At 46.9% G+C, this 20,995-nt stretch overlaps 1 protein-coding gene across 4 annotated transcripts in view; it reads right to left on the reverse strand.

Moving 5' to 3' along the window:
• R3HDM2 (R3H domain containing 2) overlaps positions 1 to 20,995 on the reverse strand; it is a 906,692-nt gene that overhangs the window by 185,889 nt on the left and 699,808 nt on the right. For all 4 annotated transcript variants that reach the window (XM_078688982.1, XM_078688980.1, XM_078688983.1 and 1 more), the window contains one exon: positions 15,233 to 15,387. In XM_078688982.1, the coding sequence (XP_078545108.1) occupies positions 15,233 to 15,387 (155 nt within the window). The remainder of the gene's footprint in view (positions 1 to 15,232; positions 15,388 to 20,995) is intronic.

Genomic DNA, 20,995 nt, shown 5'->3' on the forward strand with positions numbered 1-20,995 from the left:
GATTTCTCTCTTTCGAAGCATCTGTCTCTAATATGGAACTGTTGGTCTGTGAACCCTTTAGAAAAACTATCACAGTTAGGAGTAAAATAAAAATGTTTAAACTTTATGTGACTTTTCAATAAAAGTACATTAAATATAGCTAAAAGTAAAGAATGATCATCTACAAGGTAACCTGGCACGTTTAAATTAAATAATTAGATGGTTTCGTTATAATTGATATTGAGTGGTTGCACTAAAAGGCTAACACTGTATATATATATATGCATCTGTACTTTAAATGTTATAGACCCTCTAATACAGAAACAGAAATTGTACTGTAAATTGCTGAAATTGACCTGTACGTATGTGCTGTTGATATATTTATATATTTTTTCTGTTTTTGTTTTGTCTGTTTAGGTTATATCACTTTTTTTGTTTATATGTAATGTACGAATGACGGTCACCTGACGAAGGCCTTTGGGCCGAAACGCGCGTAGTCCTATTCAACCGCATTGCCATCATCAATTGTTCCAACGACTGAATATCTCGTATATCACTGGTGTAATTTGTTTTTGATATTGTGGTTATGTAATTTTTCTGTCTACACTTATTGTCTTTGCACTTTTCTAGTTGTAAATAACAATTTTCTTCCCTGCTTTTGAACATTATTTATCATATATAAATGTTTTTAGTGTGAAAAATGAAATGAATAAGTAAAAGAAGTATAAACAAAAGACAAAAATAACATGAAAATATACTATAACCAAAATAAAAAGATTTAAGAATTTTTGTATAAATCACTGTTTCAGCACATACTTATTTGAATGTTGTGGAGGGTTTATTATTATTTTTAGATTTTGATTTAGGGTTTATTCATGCCCTTGGAGTTTGCTACACCTTTTCTCTACATAGTAGAAAGGAGGAGAACCAGTTCAGAACCGTCGATTCCAGGCCTGCTCTTTCTTGAAGGACTTTTAAGAGCAGCGAGAGATCGACAGTATCAAATGCGGCCGAAAGGTCAAGAAGAATGAGAAGGCAGCATTGGTCGGAGTCAAGTGATTTGTGTAAATCGTCCATGACGTTAAGGATGGCAGTTTCAGTGCTGCATCCTTTTCTGAAACCCGATTGGTGAGGGTCAAGGAGCTTGATGTTCTCTAAGTGTTGGGTTAGCTGTGGGAGAACACATTTTTCTAGTGTTTTGGCTAGCAGAGGGAGGTTTGACACGGTCTGAAGTTGTTCATGTCTTCTGTGTCCAACCCTGTTTTTTTTTAGTAGCGGCGTGACTTGGCCGACCTTGAGGCAGTCTGGGATAATTCCCGTGCTCAGCGAGCTGTTGATTATTTTGCACCAAATTGGGGCTAGGGTGTGTTTCAGATCTTTGGTCAAGTTTATAGGAAGCTGATCCAGGGAGTGGGATGAGGGTTTGGCGTTGGAGATCAGGGTAACGATCTCTGTATCCTGAATCGGCGTGAAGACGGACCATTGGGTGGGAGGGATCAGTAAGGTGCTGTCAGACAGTACCGGGGTATTGGTCTCACTTGGAAAAGAAGGGTTTGTGCTGAAAGAGAGGTCAATCTTGATGATTTTTTTCGTTAAAAAAGTTGGCGAAGTTGTCGCATTCGTTTTTAGAGGACACAAACGGATTTGATGGGTTTGGATGTTGGACTTCTGATGATGTTGAAGAGCTCTTTGGGGCGGTTCTTTGCGTTTTCTAGAGCGGAGCAGAAGAAGGAAGATTCTTTGTCCTTGATGAGATTGTTGTAGTTTCTGCGTGCCGACTTGAGTTGTTCGCGGTGAAGAGAGGATGGGTTGGACCTCCAGATTCTTTCAAGGGATCTGAGAAGTCTTCTTTCGTCATTGATGTCCGTGGTGAACCAAGATCTCGATGGAATGTTTCTGGTTTTTTTTTAGTTTCAGGGGCGCCAGGCGGTCGAGGGTGATCGACATGTTGGAGTGGTAGAGAGAGGTGAGGTCAGTGGTTGAGAGTTGCTCCGTTGGGTTCGGGAGGAGAGTGCTTAGTTCCTCTTCTAGGATGGTCTGCGGGACTTGGGCAATATTCCTTATCCATTTGGGGGGAGCTTGTTTTATGAGTCGAGATGGCGTTGGTTGGTTGATGCGGAAAAGAATTAAGTGGTGGTCTGACCAGTCTACTGGAATGATGTAGTCGATGGTGATTGTGTGCTTGTCCGCAATGATTGCGTCGAGTATCGCTCCTCTGTAGTGAGTTTCTTCAGAGCAATGTTGTGTCAGGTCGTTTTCTATCAGAAGGGTTTTGAGGGATTGTATGAGCGGGTTATTAGTATCATTCCATCTAATGGTGAGATCGCCCAGGATTATGTTATTGGCGTTGTTGAGCGCGCATAGGGTGATTAGGTCAGATAGTTGCATTTCGAATTCCTTTGAATTGCCTGGAGGGTGATAGAGGAGATGGCAAAGTGTTGAGCTCTTTGCGTCGGATTTGATGTTGATAGAGAGGCATTCGAAGGAGCTGTATAGATAGGGTGCGCTTTCCGTGATGTCGAGGGTGGTCTTGTGAATGATAGCTACGCCTCCACCTCTCTGCTTAAGTCGGTCTTTGTTAGTGATTGAAAATACCGGTGGGACAAGCATGTCCATGATGGGGGCTGACAGGGAGTTGAGCCAGGTTTCTGTGATGAAGGCTACATCGATATCGTGTGAGAGGATAGCTTCTGCTAATTCTGTTGCGTGTTTGGAGGCGGATCTGCTGTTGATGAGCATGCATCTGATGTTGGGGTGTTCAACGGGTGGCGCCTTGTTAGGTTGGGCTCTGGTCAGAGAGGCTAGGTGTGTCGGAGGTCTTGGGAGTCTGATGGGAGAATGTTCCCTGCCCACTCCTATAATAACTTGGATAGAGGATTTGGGTGATGAGAATAGTCTGGGGACCGGTGTCAGGGTGGGAGGGGACCCTCTCTGTGTCTGCTGAGAGGTGCTCAGGTTAGGGGTCGAGAGGTGGGCGTAGGAAGAGGCGAGAGTGATCACTTCCTGAGTGGGGAGGGAGGGTTTCGCTCTACTCGGTCTGTCTGTTCGCTTCTCTGCCTCTGGTAAAGTGACGTGAGGGGGCGAACTGGTGGAGGCGAGGGTCGGAGTGGGAGGAGGAGATTTGGGCAGACTGGGAAAGGCAGGGGTAGAGGGGTATGCGGGGTGTTGGGTGGGCACTTTGGTTGCGGTTAGGGAAGAAAGGGTATCATTCATGCCACGGATCAGCTTTTCGAGCTGAGCTTCCAGAAGGGAGAGGTGTTGCGATATATTGATAGCGTGAGTGGAAGGGGGAAGGAGGGTGATGTTCTGTGTTGGGGGAGTGAGTGTGCATGGGGCGGTATGGCTGTTAAAGAACGGAGGGCGTGAGAGAATAGGAGTCGGCTCAGCGTGAGGGATTTGTGTGGGTGAGTCCAGTGAGAGGAAGATTTTAAGGGGGGTAGAGGTGGGAGGAGGCGTTCTTTCTAGTTGGGAGGGGGTTTGCGGTGTGGGGGGTTGGGAGAGGGCCAAGGAGCCATTGGGGGTGGGAATGAGAGTGGGGCTCTTTTCGAGTGGTCAGTGTCATTGTTGGTGGAGTGAGGTGAAGCGGTAGTGGGGGGATTCACTAGTTGTGAGTGGGAATAGGACTCAATTCTAGAGTGAGGTTTGAGATTAGAGGAGGGGAGGGAGTGGGCAGTGGGAGGGGTTAGCTCTAGTGGCGGGGTGACGGTGGGTGGGTTTTGGGGCTGTTGTGGGAGGGGAGGGGGATGGGGTTCTATTGTAATGTGTTGAGTCTGGGTGGAGGGAGGGTGGAGTTGTGCGGCGGTAAGCAGCTTCCTGGAGAAGGGCGGTTGGTGCAGGTTGGTAGTCATGGGCGGGTGGGTGGGATGGAGGGGGTGCTCGGACTGGGTCCTGTGGCTAGTTAGGGGATGGAGTTTGGCCTGATAGGCGATTCGGGATTGAGGCAGGGTAGGAGCGGAGGTCCTCTTTAATCTGAGGAAAAGGGAGTCAAAGAACTCAAGGTTCTCATTTTTAGCCTGAATCAGTATGGTGCCATTATCGAAAATTGTAGTGGAAATGGAGCCGGTCAAGGATTGGTGATTTTGGAGAGAGATGGTAAGTATGCGGCTGAGTGCTGTGATGGTGGTTTTGGCGACTCGGAGGTGGGCATTGAGGCTGTTGATCCAGTGGTCAGGTCTGACCGTGTAAAAGATGAGGTCCATTTTTATCTGGCCTCTAGATGAGCAGTGGCACGTGTCTACGATAAGTGTTTCTGGGAGTTGTCTAATGGTTTTCAGTTTTAGGAGTTTTTATGCTTTGGTCGAGAGTTTATGGGGGTAGGAAATGGCGAAAGCGTTATGCCCATGTGGAGTTAGGTAATTTATGGTTGGGCAGGGGTAATCGTAGGAGTGTGAGGATGGGGGCATCTTGGAGAGGTTGAGGAGAGAAGAGGGAGTATCCAATATATGGGGGGGGTCGCAGTTTGCAATACAAGGGGAGGAGGGTCTGGGCAAGGGGGCCGGGCGAAGGTGCTGTGATCTCTAAGTAGTGGAGGGGTTATTTATAATCTTGGAAACAGTAAGGCGGGGGCCTGTCCGATTGAGAGGACCGAGATGTCGACAGGGGGGACAGGTTGCCTAAGAGGGGTGATGTGGGTAATGAGCTTTGTAGCGGGAGTGTAGGTGCTACAGTCGGCTGAATTGTTGAAGAACAGCTTGGAGATCCGGGGCACATCACTTTTGCCCGGGATATTATTGATGGGTTGGTGAATGCAGGTGATGGTAGTCTCAACCTCCCCTGTTAATTTCTCCTGAAGGTATGCATGCGGGTGGTGGACTTCACCACTCCTACAGCTAAGGGGATCCAGAGAGAGGGCGATATGGATGTTCAGTCGAGGTTGCCGGCCATTTTGGGGTCAGGCGGCCCAAGGTCGAGAATGAGGAGAGTGTTTACCTCCCCCGGGATTTTCTTTGTCAGGTCGCTTGGTTTAGAACCCTGGGGGGATCTGGTACATGTCGGCTAGTAAATAGAGGAAGTTGCTCCTTTCTAGTCCTATAGCGCGCAGAATTTGCCGGTACTATGGATGGATGGCGGCCATCTTGAGGACAGGCGTCCCGTGTTTGTTTGTGCAAGACGGAGGACGGGTGCAGCTTTCGGTAGAGTATTGATCAATCAGAGGGACATGATATGCCAGGAGTGGTCTCCTCATACGTGGAGGATGACAACTGCTGATTGGATCGAGAAGCCGACCTTCGCGGTTCCTTTGTTCCTTCCGGGTTCCCGGGACCGGCACAGGGCTTCTCCCGCGTTCGGTAAGAGGAGGCTGAAAGCTCAGATCGTGATCAGGGGCTACGAGTCGGGAAGGAATTGTAATCCGGTAGTAGCTGATAGCCTGCTTGGTCACTCCTAAGGACGTGCCCTCTCTGTGCGGAACACCACCCTATGAGCCGAGCCCCGGGGGGGGGTGGGGGGGATCCGGGGGTTACTCCGGTTCGTCCGGTAGAAAGTCAGTTGTTCTCCTGCTTATGTCAGGGGTTGCGGGGAGGGAGGGAGGGGCTCTCCGCGTTCATCGGGGCCCACCGGTCGGCTCACCTGCGGCAGTCCGAATTCTTGGTTGAGAGTTCTGGAGGCTCCCTCGTCCCGACTCAGCTTCTTGCCGGTGTTATCTGTGTAGATCACTTGCGGGGCTCGTCAAAGGAGGGGTCCGGGGGGGGGTCGCTCTGGGTCGGGATTTGCACTTTTGTGATCCCTCTTCCCCGGAGCTCATCCCATCAGCTCTCTCCTGTCGGCCATCTTCTTCTCATCATATAATAATACATAAGTACATGGTAGGTATATATGTATAAGAAAGGAAATATATCTAGATTAAGTTGTATTTAATAAACTCTGAATTTCAAGTGTTGCTGTACTTTAAGCTAATTTGTTTTTATATATTTTTTTCCTTTAATAATTCAATAGTTTAGCAATTGTTGAAAATAGTTACGATAAAAATTTGCTTATTTTTGCAGTGACCTATATACAAGTTAAACATAGAATAATATAACCATAGGTAATATGTCCATCTGTTAAGCAGACATAATGAATATCTATATGTTTATAAACAATTATTATACAGATTTATACATTGGACTACACATCTAGATACATACAGGTAATTCAAATAAATACATATAAACACAGGGATATGCTGTATTTTTATGTTTGAGTATGGTGGTTATGCAAGTAGTCTTCTGAAGATCAGATTGTTATCCGTGGATCGTATGTTTGGGGGTAAAGAGTTCCATAGTTTGGCTGCTTGAACAGAGAAGGATGTGCCACCTATGTTTTTTTTGCTTGTAAGGTGGGACTTTGAGGCGAAGTGCCAATCTAGAGAGGAGGTTCATTTGTTAAATGTATTTGGTGATTTTATTTCTGATGAAGAGCAGCCCTGTTCAATGTAACGCTTCGTCGGTGATACAAAGCAGCTTGAATATGGATCTTCTGACAACCTGTAACCAATGTAGGGCCTTCAAAGCAGGGGAGATGTGGGCTTGTGACTCTACATGTAGGAGTAGTCTGGCAGCAAAGTTCTGCATCCATGGTAGTCTTTTCATAGTTGTTAATGATTATTCGTGGTTGGGGCTTTTGGTGCAATCGAGTTTAGACAGTACAAGAGAGATAGTAGCCAATGGAAGGGACAATGTAAACATAGGCTGCAGCTCTGCAGATATGAAAAAAACGACTGTGCCTTAAATAGCTCTCAGCCCACCAATATCCCATCATGCCCAGTAGGTGGCGGTGGTTCTTCTTTTACAAATCAAACAGTATTATTAGTTAGGTAAACAGAATGTCTACTAATCGTCTCTGTCTCTTCCACAGGGTGAGGAGGGTGGGGTGCTTATGATTTCAATAGGAGATTCCCCTGAGAGAGAACTAGGATTACAGGTAGGAAATCATTCCTTCTCTCTCAGGGGATCCCCATTGAAAATCCTAAGCACTGAATAGAGTAGCAAGCTCATCCCTACAAACTGCGGTGGAAGAGAAAAAAAAGACGATCCATAGAGAAAACTATGCTAAGTAATTCCTTAGGGAAGCCTGACATACTTGATCATCTATTCTTGCATTTGAGTCCAAACAATAGTGTCAGGTAAAAGTGTGAAATAAGTTCCACGTAGCTGCTTTACATATTTCTGCAATAGGAATATTCCTCATTAAAGCAGCTGTAGCTGCTTTCCTTCTAGTGGAATGAGCTTTTGGTCTACCAGACAGAACTGTATTTGCTTTCAGGCAGCATCACAAAATACAAGAAACTATCCAACTGGATAAAGATTGTTCAGACGAGGCAAAACGTGTACGTACAGGGCCATAGTTTACAAACAATTGATTAGACTAGCGTGCGTCTCTAGTTTTGTTTAGATAAAATGTTAAGACCCGTCTAACATCTGAAGTGTGGAGAGTTCTTTCGGTTGGCGTGGCAAGGTGCTGGAAAAAGTAGGCAGAGTAATGGACTGGTTAATGTGAAAAGTCTAAACAACTTTGGGTAAGAAATTCAGAGGAGTCCTCATAACCAACCTACTGCAATGGAATGCTGTATATGGTTCGTCAGCACAAAGCTTAAATCACACTAACTATGTGCTGGCGCGATAGCTACTAGGAAAGCAGCCTTCCATGAAAGGTGTTGTAATGAGGCTTTTAGGATGGGTTAGAAAAAACATGCCATGAGACGTGAGAGTACTATGTTCTATTCCCAAGAAGGGTTTGGATGGTGTACTGGAGTGAACACTTTATACCCTCCAGGAAGTCTTTATTACCAGGGGCTTTGATAAAAGAGGTTTGTGAAGGACATTTTATGTAGGCAGTAAGAGCCACCAAATGAACTTTTATAGAAGGGAATTGCAACCTACATTTGGCCAGATAAAGCAAGTATGGAAGTATAGCTTCTTGGCACGTCATTGGATCAAAGTTATTGTCAGATCACCAGATACACAATCTATTCTTGACGTTTTGTTTACTGAACGAGGACTGCACGTTCCAGAAGCCCCAGGCCACAGGAGATGGTCCCCGACTCCAGCAGTACCTCATTTATTGTGCTATTTAAGGGGTACGCTGTACCAGCCCGGTTTCTGCCGCCACTTTGCTGCCTGTCTGCCTGTTTGGAGGGGACTCTAACTCCCAGGATTCTTGCTCTTCCCAGGAGGGAGGAACGTGCCTGCCATCTCGCGCTTAAAACCGTGAAAGACTCCCGTACCCGCAAGACATGCGTGGGCCGGGCCCGTCAGTGCCAGGAAGAGGCAGGGCAGAGCCACCCCCATTTTGATTTGTGGACCTTCTAATTGTGAGTTTAATCCATCTTCACTCAGTTTACATCTTCGTTTTGGCACCTATTATTGACTCTACGCTTGGGCTCCACTATTTGCTATCTATTAGAACAATTGTAGACTGGAAAGATCTGAATACCGGAACATGGCTTACTTGCTAATTGGAGTTTTTTCTAATGCCCTGGGTAGATGGGAATCTGGCTGTCGTTTGCTGTATTCTGATTTAGTCATATTACTGAATTATATTGTACGACATGGGTGTTGTGATTTGGCATCAGTACAGTAGCTTCCTGTTTTTTATCGCGGTTGGGATCTGTGTGCTTCTTACCTACATGCTGGATGTACTAGTTCTAATTGCCCTTTTTTTAATTTTTGACTAGAAAAGAACTTTGGGGACTAATTTTGGTCTATTCGTTAGACTTGCTAGGTATTAACAACTGTAATACGCCATGTGGAAAAAGCACACTAGAGACCCTGAAAGTGGCAATGGAGGGTCACAACCAAAGACAAAAGTAAACAAACCTCCAAAGAGCGCAAGTCGGCAGGAGGCAATTAGGTTCTTGATCGTATAGACAACCCCCTTGTTGAATGCGAGGACATTCTTTCTTCACCAACTGTCTCGCCACTGACCCCTGACCCCTCTTGCCCATCAAACCTCACTAGCAGCAAAAAGTCCCGACAGCATAGACGTATCCCATCCATGTTTAGTAAGCCTAAAACATGCAGCCATGCTGCCAAATTTAAAGAGGAGAGATTGGGATGAACCATCTGACCTCCAAATTTCATCAGGAGGTTCGGTCTGTACGGCAGCTTTACGTGTGGAAGCTATCAAAATCATTCTGGGCTTTGAGTAAGAAAGCTTGATGATTCCTAATGGAATTAGGGGAATTGGAGGAAAAGCGTAGAGAAATTTGCCAGATCAGTCGATCCATAGGGCATTCCTCAATGTCCCTGGTTGGTAGTACCTTGAGGCAAAGATTAGCCATTTTTTGTTTTCTACAGTTGCGAATAAAACTGTGTCAGAAAAAAGCCACATTCAGAAGATGTTTTGAACAACGTCATTGAGTAGAACCCACTTGTGATTTTCTTAAAGAATCCTGCTCAGAGAGTCTGTTTGAACATTCTGTATCGCCAGAAGATGGGCTGCAGGGCTTCTCAGGTGTCTGGCTAGCAACCAATTCTATCTTATCTAAGTTCCCAGTGACAAGGGTCAGGACCTTGTCCCCCCTTGCTTACTCATATAGTACATCGCTGTTGTGTTGTCTGTCTGAACAAGAAGGGATTCAAAGGATAGTAGGAAAGACTTCAAAACCAAATGAACGGCGCGTAGTTCCAGGACATAAGTAATTTCCATCGTGGACCATGTTCCCTGAATTTGAAGGTGATCTACGTGCGCTTCCCAACCTGACAGAGAGGCATCTGTCACTATTGTATGAGAGGGAACATCTGGATAGAAAGGCTTCCCTTAATGGAGATTTTTCAGCTTGCACCACCATTTGAGAGATTGCCTCGCTCTGAGGGAAAGTGTGATCCTATCTTTCCAGTTGCCCAAATGTTGACTCCACTGGTCTTCCACACGCTTGTAGTGGTCTCATGTGGAGAGGGGCATTTGGAGTAAGAAATATGCAAGAGGCCATCGATCCTAGAAGAGATTACACTTCTAAGCTTCCCGAGAAGTTCGGCGACCGCTGCCATGAACTTTGAAAAAGTTCTAGGGGTTGATTTGAGGCCAAAAGGATGCACTTTGCACTGGTAGTGGTTGTGTCCTACTACAAATCTCAGGAATTTTTGGTGATCCCGAGCTATTGAAATATGAAAGTATGCATCCTCAAGATCTATGGAACAGAGCCATTCTTCTTGATGGATTTGAGGATACATTTGTTGTAATAGTAGCATTCTAGATTTTTCTCTCCGTATCCATTTATTTTTATCTTTCAGATCTAGTATGGATCTGAGTTCATTTTTGGGGACTTTTCTTTTTCACCAAGAAATAAATCCCTCATCACTGTTGGTTGGGAGCTACGTTCTCCACTGCATGCTTCTGTAGAATAATTTTCACTTCTGATCATCTCAACCTTTGTAGATGTTGGTTGGATGATTTTGGAGGAATAATTAGTGGTGGACTAGTGAATCTGAGACAATAGCCATTCTGTACAATATTCAGAACCCAGGCACCATTTGTGATTAATTTCCTCTCTGTTAGAAATTGCGAAATACTTCCCCCTACCAGAGTGGGCAACAGAAGAAAGGGAAGCAGAGCCTCTTTGTTTGTAGCCTGTAGGAGACTTTCCTGCTTGGGCAGGGTAGTGGCCTGGACACTTCCCCTTTGGTGATGCTGGAAAGGTCCTTGATGTTGCCTTTGGTGGTGTCCTTGCAACCACAGAGAGGTTTGAACCCTCTGCTGATAGAAATGCCTATCCTATGGCTTGTAAGGTTTTCTCCTTGTATTTCTCCAGACCAACCGCCTTCAAGGTCTCCATCTCGGTCTTCATTTTAGCCATTTCATCATCAGTATGACTCCCAGAGTGTTAGCCGAAAAAAGAAGACTAAGTATTCTCTGCTGAGATTCTTGCCCAAGTGCCATAAGACTAAGCAAAGAATGTAGTTTGTCCGCCAATCCGTGGCAGCAGCCATGGGCTGCCAGCAAAGATGAATCGCAGCAGAGCTAATCAGTAGGTTCAAGACCATTATACCTGCACTGGTGATTTAGAGGAAGTCTTCTCTGCGGTCTCTTGGGAGGTGTTCAACCAACTGCTGCCGGGAGTCCCATAAGGACCTGTCATACCTGACTGGCAGGGAAGATGCACTTGCTGCTTTAGTGGTTGCTGCAACTGTGCAACATACCTATATACCTTGAGCCCCACTGAATCTAATGTCCTACTTTTTTGTCTGGTGGAACTGTGAATGAAGGAGTAGTAGAATGAACTTACTTTGTAGCCAAAATTAATGAATAAGGAGGAGGATCTGACTTCAGGAATAACTGGTCCTGCTTCGGAGGCTTATATTTTTTCAGTAGCCTAGACTGAGCTACTTTGGCTGCCGCTGGCATAAGGAAAAGTTCCATAGCTGGTCCTAATAAACTCGGAAGGTAGAAGAGGTCTTGATGCTGCAAGCTGGTGAAGAGTTTGTGAAGAGTTTTAGGAATCATCAATGTAGCTGTTGATGGCGCAGTTAACGAAATGTTCAGTTTTGTGGACCCTTGTACAAGCTCCTCTTGAAACGTGTTTATTTTATAAACTGAAGACATTCTTGACCGGGGAGAATCCATCAGTGACAGTGAGTATCATCCAGCACTGGAGGAAGAGGTGAAATTAATCTGCCTTCATATTGATTGTGACCTAGATCTGGAATTAGGCGATATCTATGAGTGAGCTGAAAGGAGCGTCTTGATGAGGAGTACCTAGAAGGATGATAATCTCTTGAAGGTGCTTATGCTTACAATCTATGGTGAGATCCGGACTGAGGAGAGCTTGATCTTCAAGGGGATAATAGAAGCCCCGCTGGTGAATGAGCTCCCAAAGGTGTCCATGTCTGAGGCCCGCCACTTGGAAGACAACATCATCTTGGACCCGTCCCAGCCCCAGTTCAGATGAAATCACAGCACCGAGACAGCCCTCATCGCCGCCACAGACCACATCAGGCACCAACTACACAACGGCGAACCATCAACCCTCATCCTCCTGGACTTGTCAGCCGCCTTCGACACGGTCTGCCATCGCACTCTAAAGACACGCCTCCTAGAAGCCGGAATTCAAGAGAAGGCCCTTGACTGGACCACGTCCTTCCTCTCCGGCAGAACCAAGAGCGTCCGCCTCCCGCCCTTCCGATCCGAGGCCATCTGCATCATCTGCGGTGTCCCCCAGGGTTCATCCCTCAGCCCGACGCTGTTCAGCGTCTACATGGCCCCCCTCGCACAAGTGGCCCGCCAAAACCAACCTCCACGAGGGAATGAAGGCCGTCGCCGACTAGATGAGCAACAGCCGTCTGAAGCTGAACTCAGACAAGATGGAGGTCCTCATCCTCGGAACCACCGCCTCAGCCTGGGACGACTCCTGGTGGCCGACCACACTGGGAACAGCACCAACACCCACAGACCATGCACGCAACCTAGGTTTCATCCTCGACTCCTCCCTCTCCATGTCCAAACAGGTCAACGCCGTCTCCTCCTCCAACACCCTCTGCATGCTCCGCAGGATCTACAAGTGAATCCTGACCGAAACAAGAAGAACGGTGACACAGGCCCTCATCAGCAGCAGACTGGACTACGGCAACGCACTCTACGCAGGAATCCCAGCCAAACACCTACGACGACTACAACACATGCAAAACGCCTCCGCCCGACTAATCGTCAACGTCCCCCCGTCGCAGCCACATCACCCCCCACCTGAGAGTCCTTCACTGGCTCCTCGTTGACAAGAGGATCACCTTCAAGCTTCTCACGCACGCACACAAAGCTGAATAGCAGACTCCGCTTCTACACCCCCAACCGCCAGCTCCGCTCCGCCAGCCTCGCCCTCGCCGCTGTCCCCCGCATCCAACGAACAACCTCCGGCAGCAGGTCCTTCTCCTACCTCGCCACCAAGACCTGGAACACCCTCCCTACCCACCTACGACAGACCCAAGACCTACTCACCTTCAGAAGACTCCTCAAGACATGGCTCTTCGAAAAGTAGAGGCACCCCCCCCCCCCTAGCACCTTGAGACCCTCACGGGTATGTAGCATGCTTTACAAGTACTCTGATTGATTGAATGTGAGGTACGTGGCTGGCATAGGCACTGAAGGAGCTTGCGGAGGCGGAGGAAGCAGAATAAGGATGGGCGACTATGGCGAGTACACCCAGGAATAAATCTTCTTGGTCCTTCTGCTGCTCCTCTCGTGCTGGTGGAAGCACCTTGCACAGCCCCTCCGCCACCAGCCATCAGAACACACGCCTGCCCACACTCGAAGGACCCATATCTTTCTGGCTGGTTTGCACCTGGGGTAGCAACAGAGACCAGGTTTTCCACCAACTGGTCCTCAAAGGGCATTAGGGGGCCAGTGCCGCAGACCCTGGAGAGACCCAATCGAAGTCCTGGGAGTAGTTGCTGACAAAGTCGTTAGTATATCGTGCAGGCTATCATTGGACTCCACTTTCCGGCAGGCCCTGCCTCCATTGTCATCAAAGTGCAGGATCCTCTCTCTGTTTCTCCCTTGTGCAGGGGTTTATAAGTGAGGGTGGAAAGTTCTAGATGCCAGGCACCCCCCGGCCAAGCCCAAGATGCTACATAATCACCCCCCCCCCCCCCCAACCATCCTGCACCGTATTCTGGGACAATCCAAAATGGCAGGCAAGTTTTCTCTAAACGGAGATCCTCTGAGGGACTTAGCTCCACCCCTAATTGGCATCACTGACAGATTCCTTCCAACGAAAACTTCTAAAGAAAGCCCCTCTGTGTTAACTCCATATGTCTGGAATTCCTTCTTTGTTCAGTTGGCCTGGGCTGAACCGGATTAGGTGCAGTGTTACAAGCTAATTATAAGATGCAGATTTTCCCATGCCCCTTTCCTCTCCCACAATTTTGGGTCAATCACCGATAATAGCTCCTTTTTTTGAAGGGAGGCCTTTTCTCTTTCTGTTGGGGAGCAGAGCAATTAATATGGCACAGTAGGGGTGATAAACCCTGGAATCTGATTATGAGCTTGGCCTGAGAAATATGACAATTCTTTACGACCCTTAAGATGTATATGTAGTGTGTTGAGAACTGCATTTTAAAACTATGTGTGCTTGTTTTACCCCGGTTTAATACGTTGATAGATTGTGTAGGCCTGAGTGCAGCGAAAATGCACTCTTGTATATTTCACTTATATGTATAATACAGTGAAAGTAATTCAGATTTCCAGTACATCCTACTGACCTATCTATGAACACCCACTATTATAAGGCCTATCCCAGGTCAGCACCTATCCTTGCAGAGCTCCTTCTGTGGCAGGCTAGATGTGCCAATTATTGGGCTGTGCACAACAGTAGTCTCACATGAGCAGCCCACACACGTGTGTGCACACTTGTTCACGTGTAACCATCCTAGGGCGCCGCAGCAACCTTGTCTTAAAAGGAGGACATTGGTGGTAAACCTGCTCAGTCCAATTACCATGATTTTACAGTGAGTGAGACTCTGGTAGTAAGATCCACCCAAAGTAAAGGTGCAAGAACCAGGTGATCAAAAGCAAAAAATGATGGTAGACTAAACCATTTGCAATAGTAATGGACAAGAAAGGTAATACGAACATTGCATTAAACTGTAATATGGAATCTCAGCACTAAAGGCTCTTCCTACTACTATGCTGTGGAGAACATTTTGCATGTTTGAGCTAAGATCTGCTCACAGTTCTGGTAAAACGGAGCCAAACAGTTGAAGGAATAATACTCAAGAAGAAGGGTCTCTGAGGAAATTGAAACAGTGATGTCACTGTTAGCCGTAAGTTAATGTCTTAAGAAAAAAACAAAGTGGTAACCAGCCATATAGATAACATACGCACTGTGCCATCTCAAACAGAAACACGAAGTCTTAGCCTAAAAATTGAAAGGGATCATATCCTTTCATCAGTATCAACTAAATGTAAACCAATAGTCTATACAATGCAGAGGAAAAGGCTAACTGTCAAAGCACAGAACAGATTGTATTCAAAGGAGTAGAGTGTTTTCGGTAGAGCCATTCTTCATTATTTATTTAGGCAATCAGGTTACATTTTATAGGGAAATTTCAATTCTTCGCCTCCACATACATAAACACATACCATGCTTTCAATAGAGTTTTACAAAAGACAATAACAATATTGATGTGTCTTAAACACACAACTACATTGGTTTTAAATGGAAATGGCGGAGTGCCTTTTGTTTTGCTTCTCAACAGCAAATTCATGCCTGGACTGTCTACAATGCTTTAGTGGCAGCAGTGTGCCCATCTGTAATCAGCAACTAGTGTGGAAAGAACTTTCTTACCTTGAGCCGTTCTGCTGTGCTGTGGGTATAACACTGTAATAAACGGGCATTCCCCCGGTTGACATGCCTCCCTGAACGGTTTGGTTGGCAGGAACCAAGACTGGCTGTTGATATGTCTGTTGCACGATGCCCTGTGACTCGTTCCCCACTGGAACCTACATTAAGGAGACACTCTTTAAAACAGTGAGGAATCTTCAAGTTTAAAAAGAGTATAAAATGAACATTACATTAAATGTAATGGAGGAATTCCTAGACATTAGCTCTATACTGTCACAAACTACCACCATTTCATCTCTGCGACCTTGTACTCCCAACCAACTGACTTTTGAAAAAGTATCACCATGGAGAGTAATAAGCAACCTGTATGTAACATAAATGGGAAGAGATGGGCTGCACAAAGATTTGGTTTCAATACAGAGGAGAATCAAGATCCACCCACATAATGTGTCTGAGAGATCCAGTACATTAGCATGAGATAGCCTTGATTCTCAGCAAGTGCCAAAAATCAGTCAAGCACTGCATAAAACAAATAAAAGGCACAGTCACATTTCTAGAATACACACTGTCAAAAAAGTAAAACTTGTGTTTAGACAAAGACCAGGAGAACAGTATATACATACATTTGACATTCTCTTATTAACCAAACCAAGAGGCAGGGGTTGAGAAGTGGCTACACCCTCTATCATCTAAAGCACTAAAGTATACAGTTTTTGCATTCAATATTTTAATGGACATCACACTGGCATGAATTATGAAAGGTGCTTCCAGTATGCTACGTTCAACAAAACAAGGTCAAATAATAAGAAACGTTTTTCTTAGATTTAAGAATAGTTTTGTGAGGGGCATGGTCTGGACAGCCAAGATGGCGGGCGCAACTCTGGCGATCCCGCTGTTACCTTACCGCATAGAATGGATGCTGGCATGCCCTAGATGCAATATAAACACTGCCGCAGCCTTACGACGGATGCAAGAGCTATGGCAGCTCCTTTCTGGAGCCTGTAGAACCCTGAGCGGTGAGTACCCGGCAACGGTCTGTAGCACATCTGTCCCAAGATGGCGAATCGGGAGTAGCTGCGAACAGCCTGCTGCAGTAAACAGTGGGATTTGAGGCCTCCCACTTTCCGGTTGTGTTTGCAACTGGAAGTGGAGGATGTGGGCCTTTCAGGGTGAAGCACCCACCAGGCACAGGAGACCCATCACCCCTTCTGGCCCCACAATGATCTGCCTTCAGGGCTGGCAGGTGCTCTACACTTGGGCCTTCAGATATGGTAACCACGCAGAGGGGAGGCTCGAGAGCGCTTCTCCCTACCTGGGATTGATAAGCCTCCTGCAATATCTGTGAGCAACCAGAAACATTGAGCACCGCCTTGGGGGCCCGCACAGCATAAATGGGCAGGGGAGCCCCAAGAAAGAATAGCCTGGGGAATCGATCAAGAGGGTCCACGGGCGGAAGAAAGAAGGTCCACTCTGGAGGATACTGTGAAGCATCGATCCTCAGAATTATACCGGCTAATACAAGACACAATCTATCCAAGACCGTGTTGAAGATGCAGAAAACAGGGTCCACCAAAACAACCTTCACTTCATCAGCTTTCTCGAGGGCTTGGAAAACCAGGCTCCTGAAGGATTTCTTGAACAATGTATAAAATCCTGGGTATACCCTAAACACCTTTCTTCTTGCTTAATCATCGAAAGTGCACACAGCTTCCTGGCCCAGAAGTCCCCCCTCGAAGCACCACCCAGACAGATGATAGGTAGATCCTTAAATTTTAATGACAGAGATGGGGGTCTCCTCTGTGCCGGAACCATGAATGATCTTCTAGTCCAAACCGGATGTGTTCTTATCTTTCCGGATTATACCATCTGGGTACAAATGCAGCATAAATCCTTTGAACAAACCAAATTCAAGCTACGCGCCATGCATGTAACCTATATGCTTCTATAGCCTGCCAAGCTGCACATCATCCACCAGGACAAAACCATGCTTTTCAAACCTCTAAAGGAGGCATGGGTGTGGCTTACTGAACAATGTCCACTCATAACTAATCCACCACCACCATGGGTGTCCTCTGAGGCCTTCAAGAAATCAGATTGTGTCCCTGGCGGGTCACAGGGTGGGCGGCAGCGGTCACACCGCAGACGATTGGGAGGACAGGAACCGGACTTAACTGGGACTCTGAAGGAGAAAGAAGCAGACAGTGAGTGAATGCAGCTCAAGTGACCCTGGAGTCATCAGATGCTCCTATGGATCATGGTGCAAGCTGACAGGGCACAAAGCATTTTTGACAGTATTAACATGCCAGCACCACTACATTTCATAATGATATTATTAACTGAGGTTTGGAGACGGGGTGGGCTCCTAGTCCGCATAGGTGCATCTGGTTTCTTCAAGATGAAAAGCGTGTGGCCCAACTACTAATGGAATTTCAGGTGTTGCTAGAGCTGAACACGGGGCTTGTGACCTCAAAAGGGGTCTTATGGGAAAAATGGGCAAAGTCCGCCTTCGGGCGTAAGCCGCTCCATTTATCAGGGGTATTCACCAGGACAAACTCAGTCGCATCACAGAGTTGGTAATTTCGATACTAGACAAGAAGCATTAAGGGCAGATGGCCCTATCCGCCCTGGAACAACGCCAACTAGAGCTAGATAGAAACTCTCTTCCCCAGCTCTGTTTAGAAGCTGCATGCCAATGTTGGATGACATCCCTACAACAGGTGTACGAGTGGTGCGACAAGTCTAGCAAACTACAGCACTGGATCGCCACACCCCACTCCGAGTCCAGGGTCATACCCGGCAGAAAGACAGATTGGGGAATGGATTGATTATTTTTTGGGGATCGCAGCTGCATTTGCCCAATATTAGTTGACCCTCTACGCGCCTTAGGCCCGACCGGAGCATGAGTCGATAGCCCCACTGGTGTTGGACATTGCTATGCTCCAATTGACGGCCTCACACAGGGCCAACCTTGACCAGGATATCTACTCAAGACAAGATTGGTGAAACCGTTTCAAGACTTGTACCCTGGCAAAACACCAGGTCCGGATGGCTTTCTGGTTGAGTTGCCTCGTAAGGTTTGCCCTACTATTATCCCACCTCTGTTCCAACTGTTCTCTGAAGCCATTGCTGTAGGAAGCTGGCTCTGTATATACTATACCAAAATGAGGTATAGTTTACATAGAGTCCAGTGGAACCCCAAAGGTAGTGTGGGTGCGCAGTAAGGCTTTATCAGTGGGTAGTATTAAGCATTTGTTGTACACACTCAGGCAAGAAATGATGTCACACACTCCAAAGACTGAACTCAAACCATTTTGTTTGTATCAAAAATCTCATTTAGTTATTTTATTTCTAGAACCAAACCAAGCCTGGTGCAGGTAAGTGAAATAATACTTTGCAAAATCTTATGCAGTGATTTACAGTTAAATGCAGGTTCAAATGCAGTTGGTTGATTTACAGGTGAGTCAACAGTTCGAAATTACTTTTTAGTTACTTTACAGATTTCTGTGAACGCTACTTATTGGATTACTTTTTAAGTTACTTTTGCTAATCAGTGTGATATGCTTAGATATCACACTGAGACCTTACCTACACAAAAGGTAAGTAATTCACTTTGAGTACATTTGCAGTTTTGTCAATGTTTCATACAAACCAACTCCAGACTTGGAAGAATTTTTAAGGAAAAGCAGTCAATGAAACCCTATAAAAGGAAATGAAGTTGACGGTTTGCAGGGAAGTACTTATTTGTGGGAGTTGGAATTCTGGGGTTAGAACCAGGATTCCCCCAGGGTCGAGGATGCACTCTCAGAACACCCTCAGCGGCACTAGGGCATCCGGGTGCAGAGTACTGAGGCCCAATGTACTGGACGTGGACTGGACGTGGCGACTCCCGGGAATTATCGCCAGATTTCCCTTCTACCGGCACTTACTAAAATTTGTGAGAAGGTAGTACTTCAACAATTGGAGAGCTTTGTTGAAATCTCTAACGCCCTCCATCCCGCCCAATCGGGCTTCAGGGCTGCTTACAGCACCGAGACGGCCCTGGTGGAGATGACCGAGGCTATCCGGGACTGTTTAGACGGAGGTGGCAGAGCGGTCCTAATTTTATTGGACCGCTCTGCCGCGTTCGATACCGTCCCTCTTTAGCTCCTCCTCGGCCGGCTGTCGGCTATAGGCATTGGGGGGGTTGTCCTAGATTGGTTGTCCTCTTTTCTATCTGATAGGACCCAGCAGGTTTGGCTGCCTCCCCATGCCTCTGAGCCCAAACCTCTGCTCACAGGTGTCCCGCAGGGGTCAACTCTTAGCCCCTTACTGTTCAATGTTTACATCACTCCCCTGGTTTATCTAGCGGAACAGTTTGGGGCTAAGATCATAGGGTATGCTGACGATACCCAACTGCTGTTCACCTGGCCGGATGCCGACCTGGATACATCTACGGTCCACCTGTGTTTGTCCTCTGTATTTCGCTGGTTAACGCAGGCCCAGCTGAAGTGTAATGAGGACAAATCGGAGGTGCTCTTTTATGGTTCTTTCCCCCCCTCGTTCAGGAGCTCATTGTGTCCCTCTAACATTCCTGGCCCGAAGGAGATGGGGAGACCTGCCAAAAATCTTGGCATCTGGTTCGCAGAGGACCTTAGATTTGAGCATCATATTAAAAAGCTTACAGGCACCTGCTTTGCCACTTTGAGAATGCTTCGCAAATTCTTCCCCCTGCTCCCCAGGGATGCGAGGGAGTTGGTTGCTCGGGCGCTCATATTGGCTAGGTTGGATTATGCCAATGCTCTGTTTAGTGGCATCCCTGCCTATCTGGTGCAGCGCCTGCAAATTATTCAGAATGCGGCTGTCCGTCTATTATTTAACATACCTAGATGGAAGAGCGTTCGCGCGGAGATGCGCACGCTCCATTGGCTTCCTGTTAGACAGCGTATTGTGTTTAAATCTCTGGTGCTGGCGTTTCGGGCAACTCATGATCAAGGCCCCCTGTATTTGAGAAAGAGATTCACCAGCTATGTCCCTGCACGTACCCTGAGGTCCTCTACTCTGTTTAAATTGTCCCTTCCGCGCTTTAAACGTGCCAGACTTGGTGGCCAGTCGATTTCTGTGATTGTGGCCCGGGCCTGGAACGCTCTCCCTTTCCATCTGCGTTCCATGCCAACAGTGGCTGCATTCAAAAAACACCTGAAAACTCACCTTTTCAAGAGCACAACATGATGTGTTTCTCTTTCTCTGTGTTCTGCTGCCTGTTTTTTGTTTTCCCTCTCTCGCGCCAGGATACTCCCCAGTAATGGAGCGCGTTATAAAATGGTTTAATACTAATACTAATACAATGTTATCCAATGGGGGATAGGCCGCCTCCGATTGGTGGCTGCTTAGGAGCAGGCCACAAGGTTGTGGGAGAAAAGCTCCTGGTGTTAGGTTCAGGCAAAAGGGGGATCAGAGTTAGCACCCAAAGAACACCAGCAGCAGCGCAGGGTGCTGTTTTGGCGTCTGGTGCCCTGTTGATTTCAATGGGGACTGCCAGTTTGGTATTTTGGCTGCAGGCTCGGTCCAGGAAGACTTTCAGGAGGAACCAAAAGATCGGCAGGTAAGTTTGATGGGCTCGGGGACATAAGTGCACCTTGGGTTCTCTTCTCCAAGGCCCAGGGTGGCTGGATGAAGGGGTGTCTTTTGAGGTTGTATTTCACCTTACCAGCCCACTCGCGGTTGGGGGGTCAACCCACGGTGGGCTCTGGCTCTGCAGCACTGGGGGACCTCAGTAGGACCGGTGGG

The sequence above is a fragment of the Lissotriton helveticus genome, chromosome 1_1 (genome assembly GCF_964261635.1).
Source record: "Lissotriton helveticus chromosome 1_1, aLisHel1.1, whole genome shotgun sequence".
Classification (NCBI taxonomy): Eukaryota; Metazoa; Chordata; class Amphibia; order Caudata; family Salamandridae; genus Lissotriton; species Lissotriton helveticus.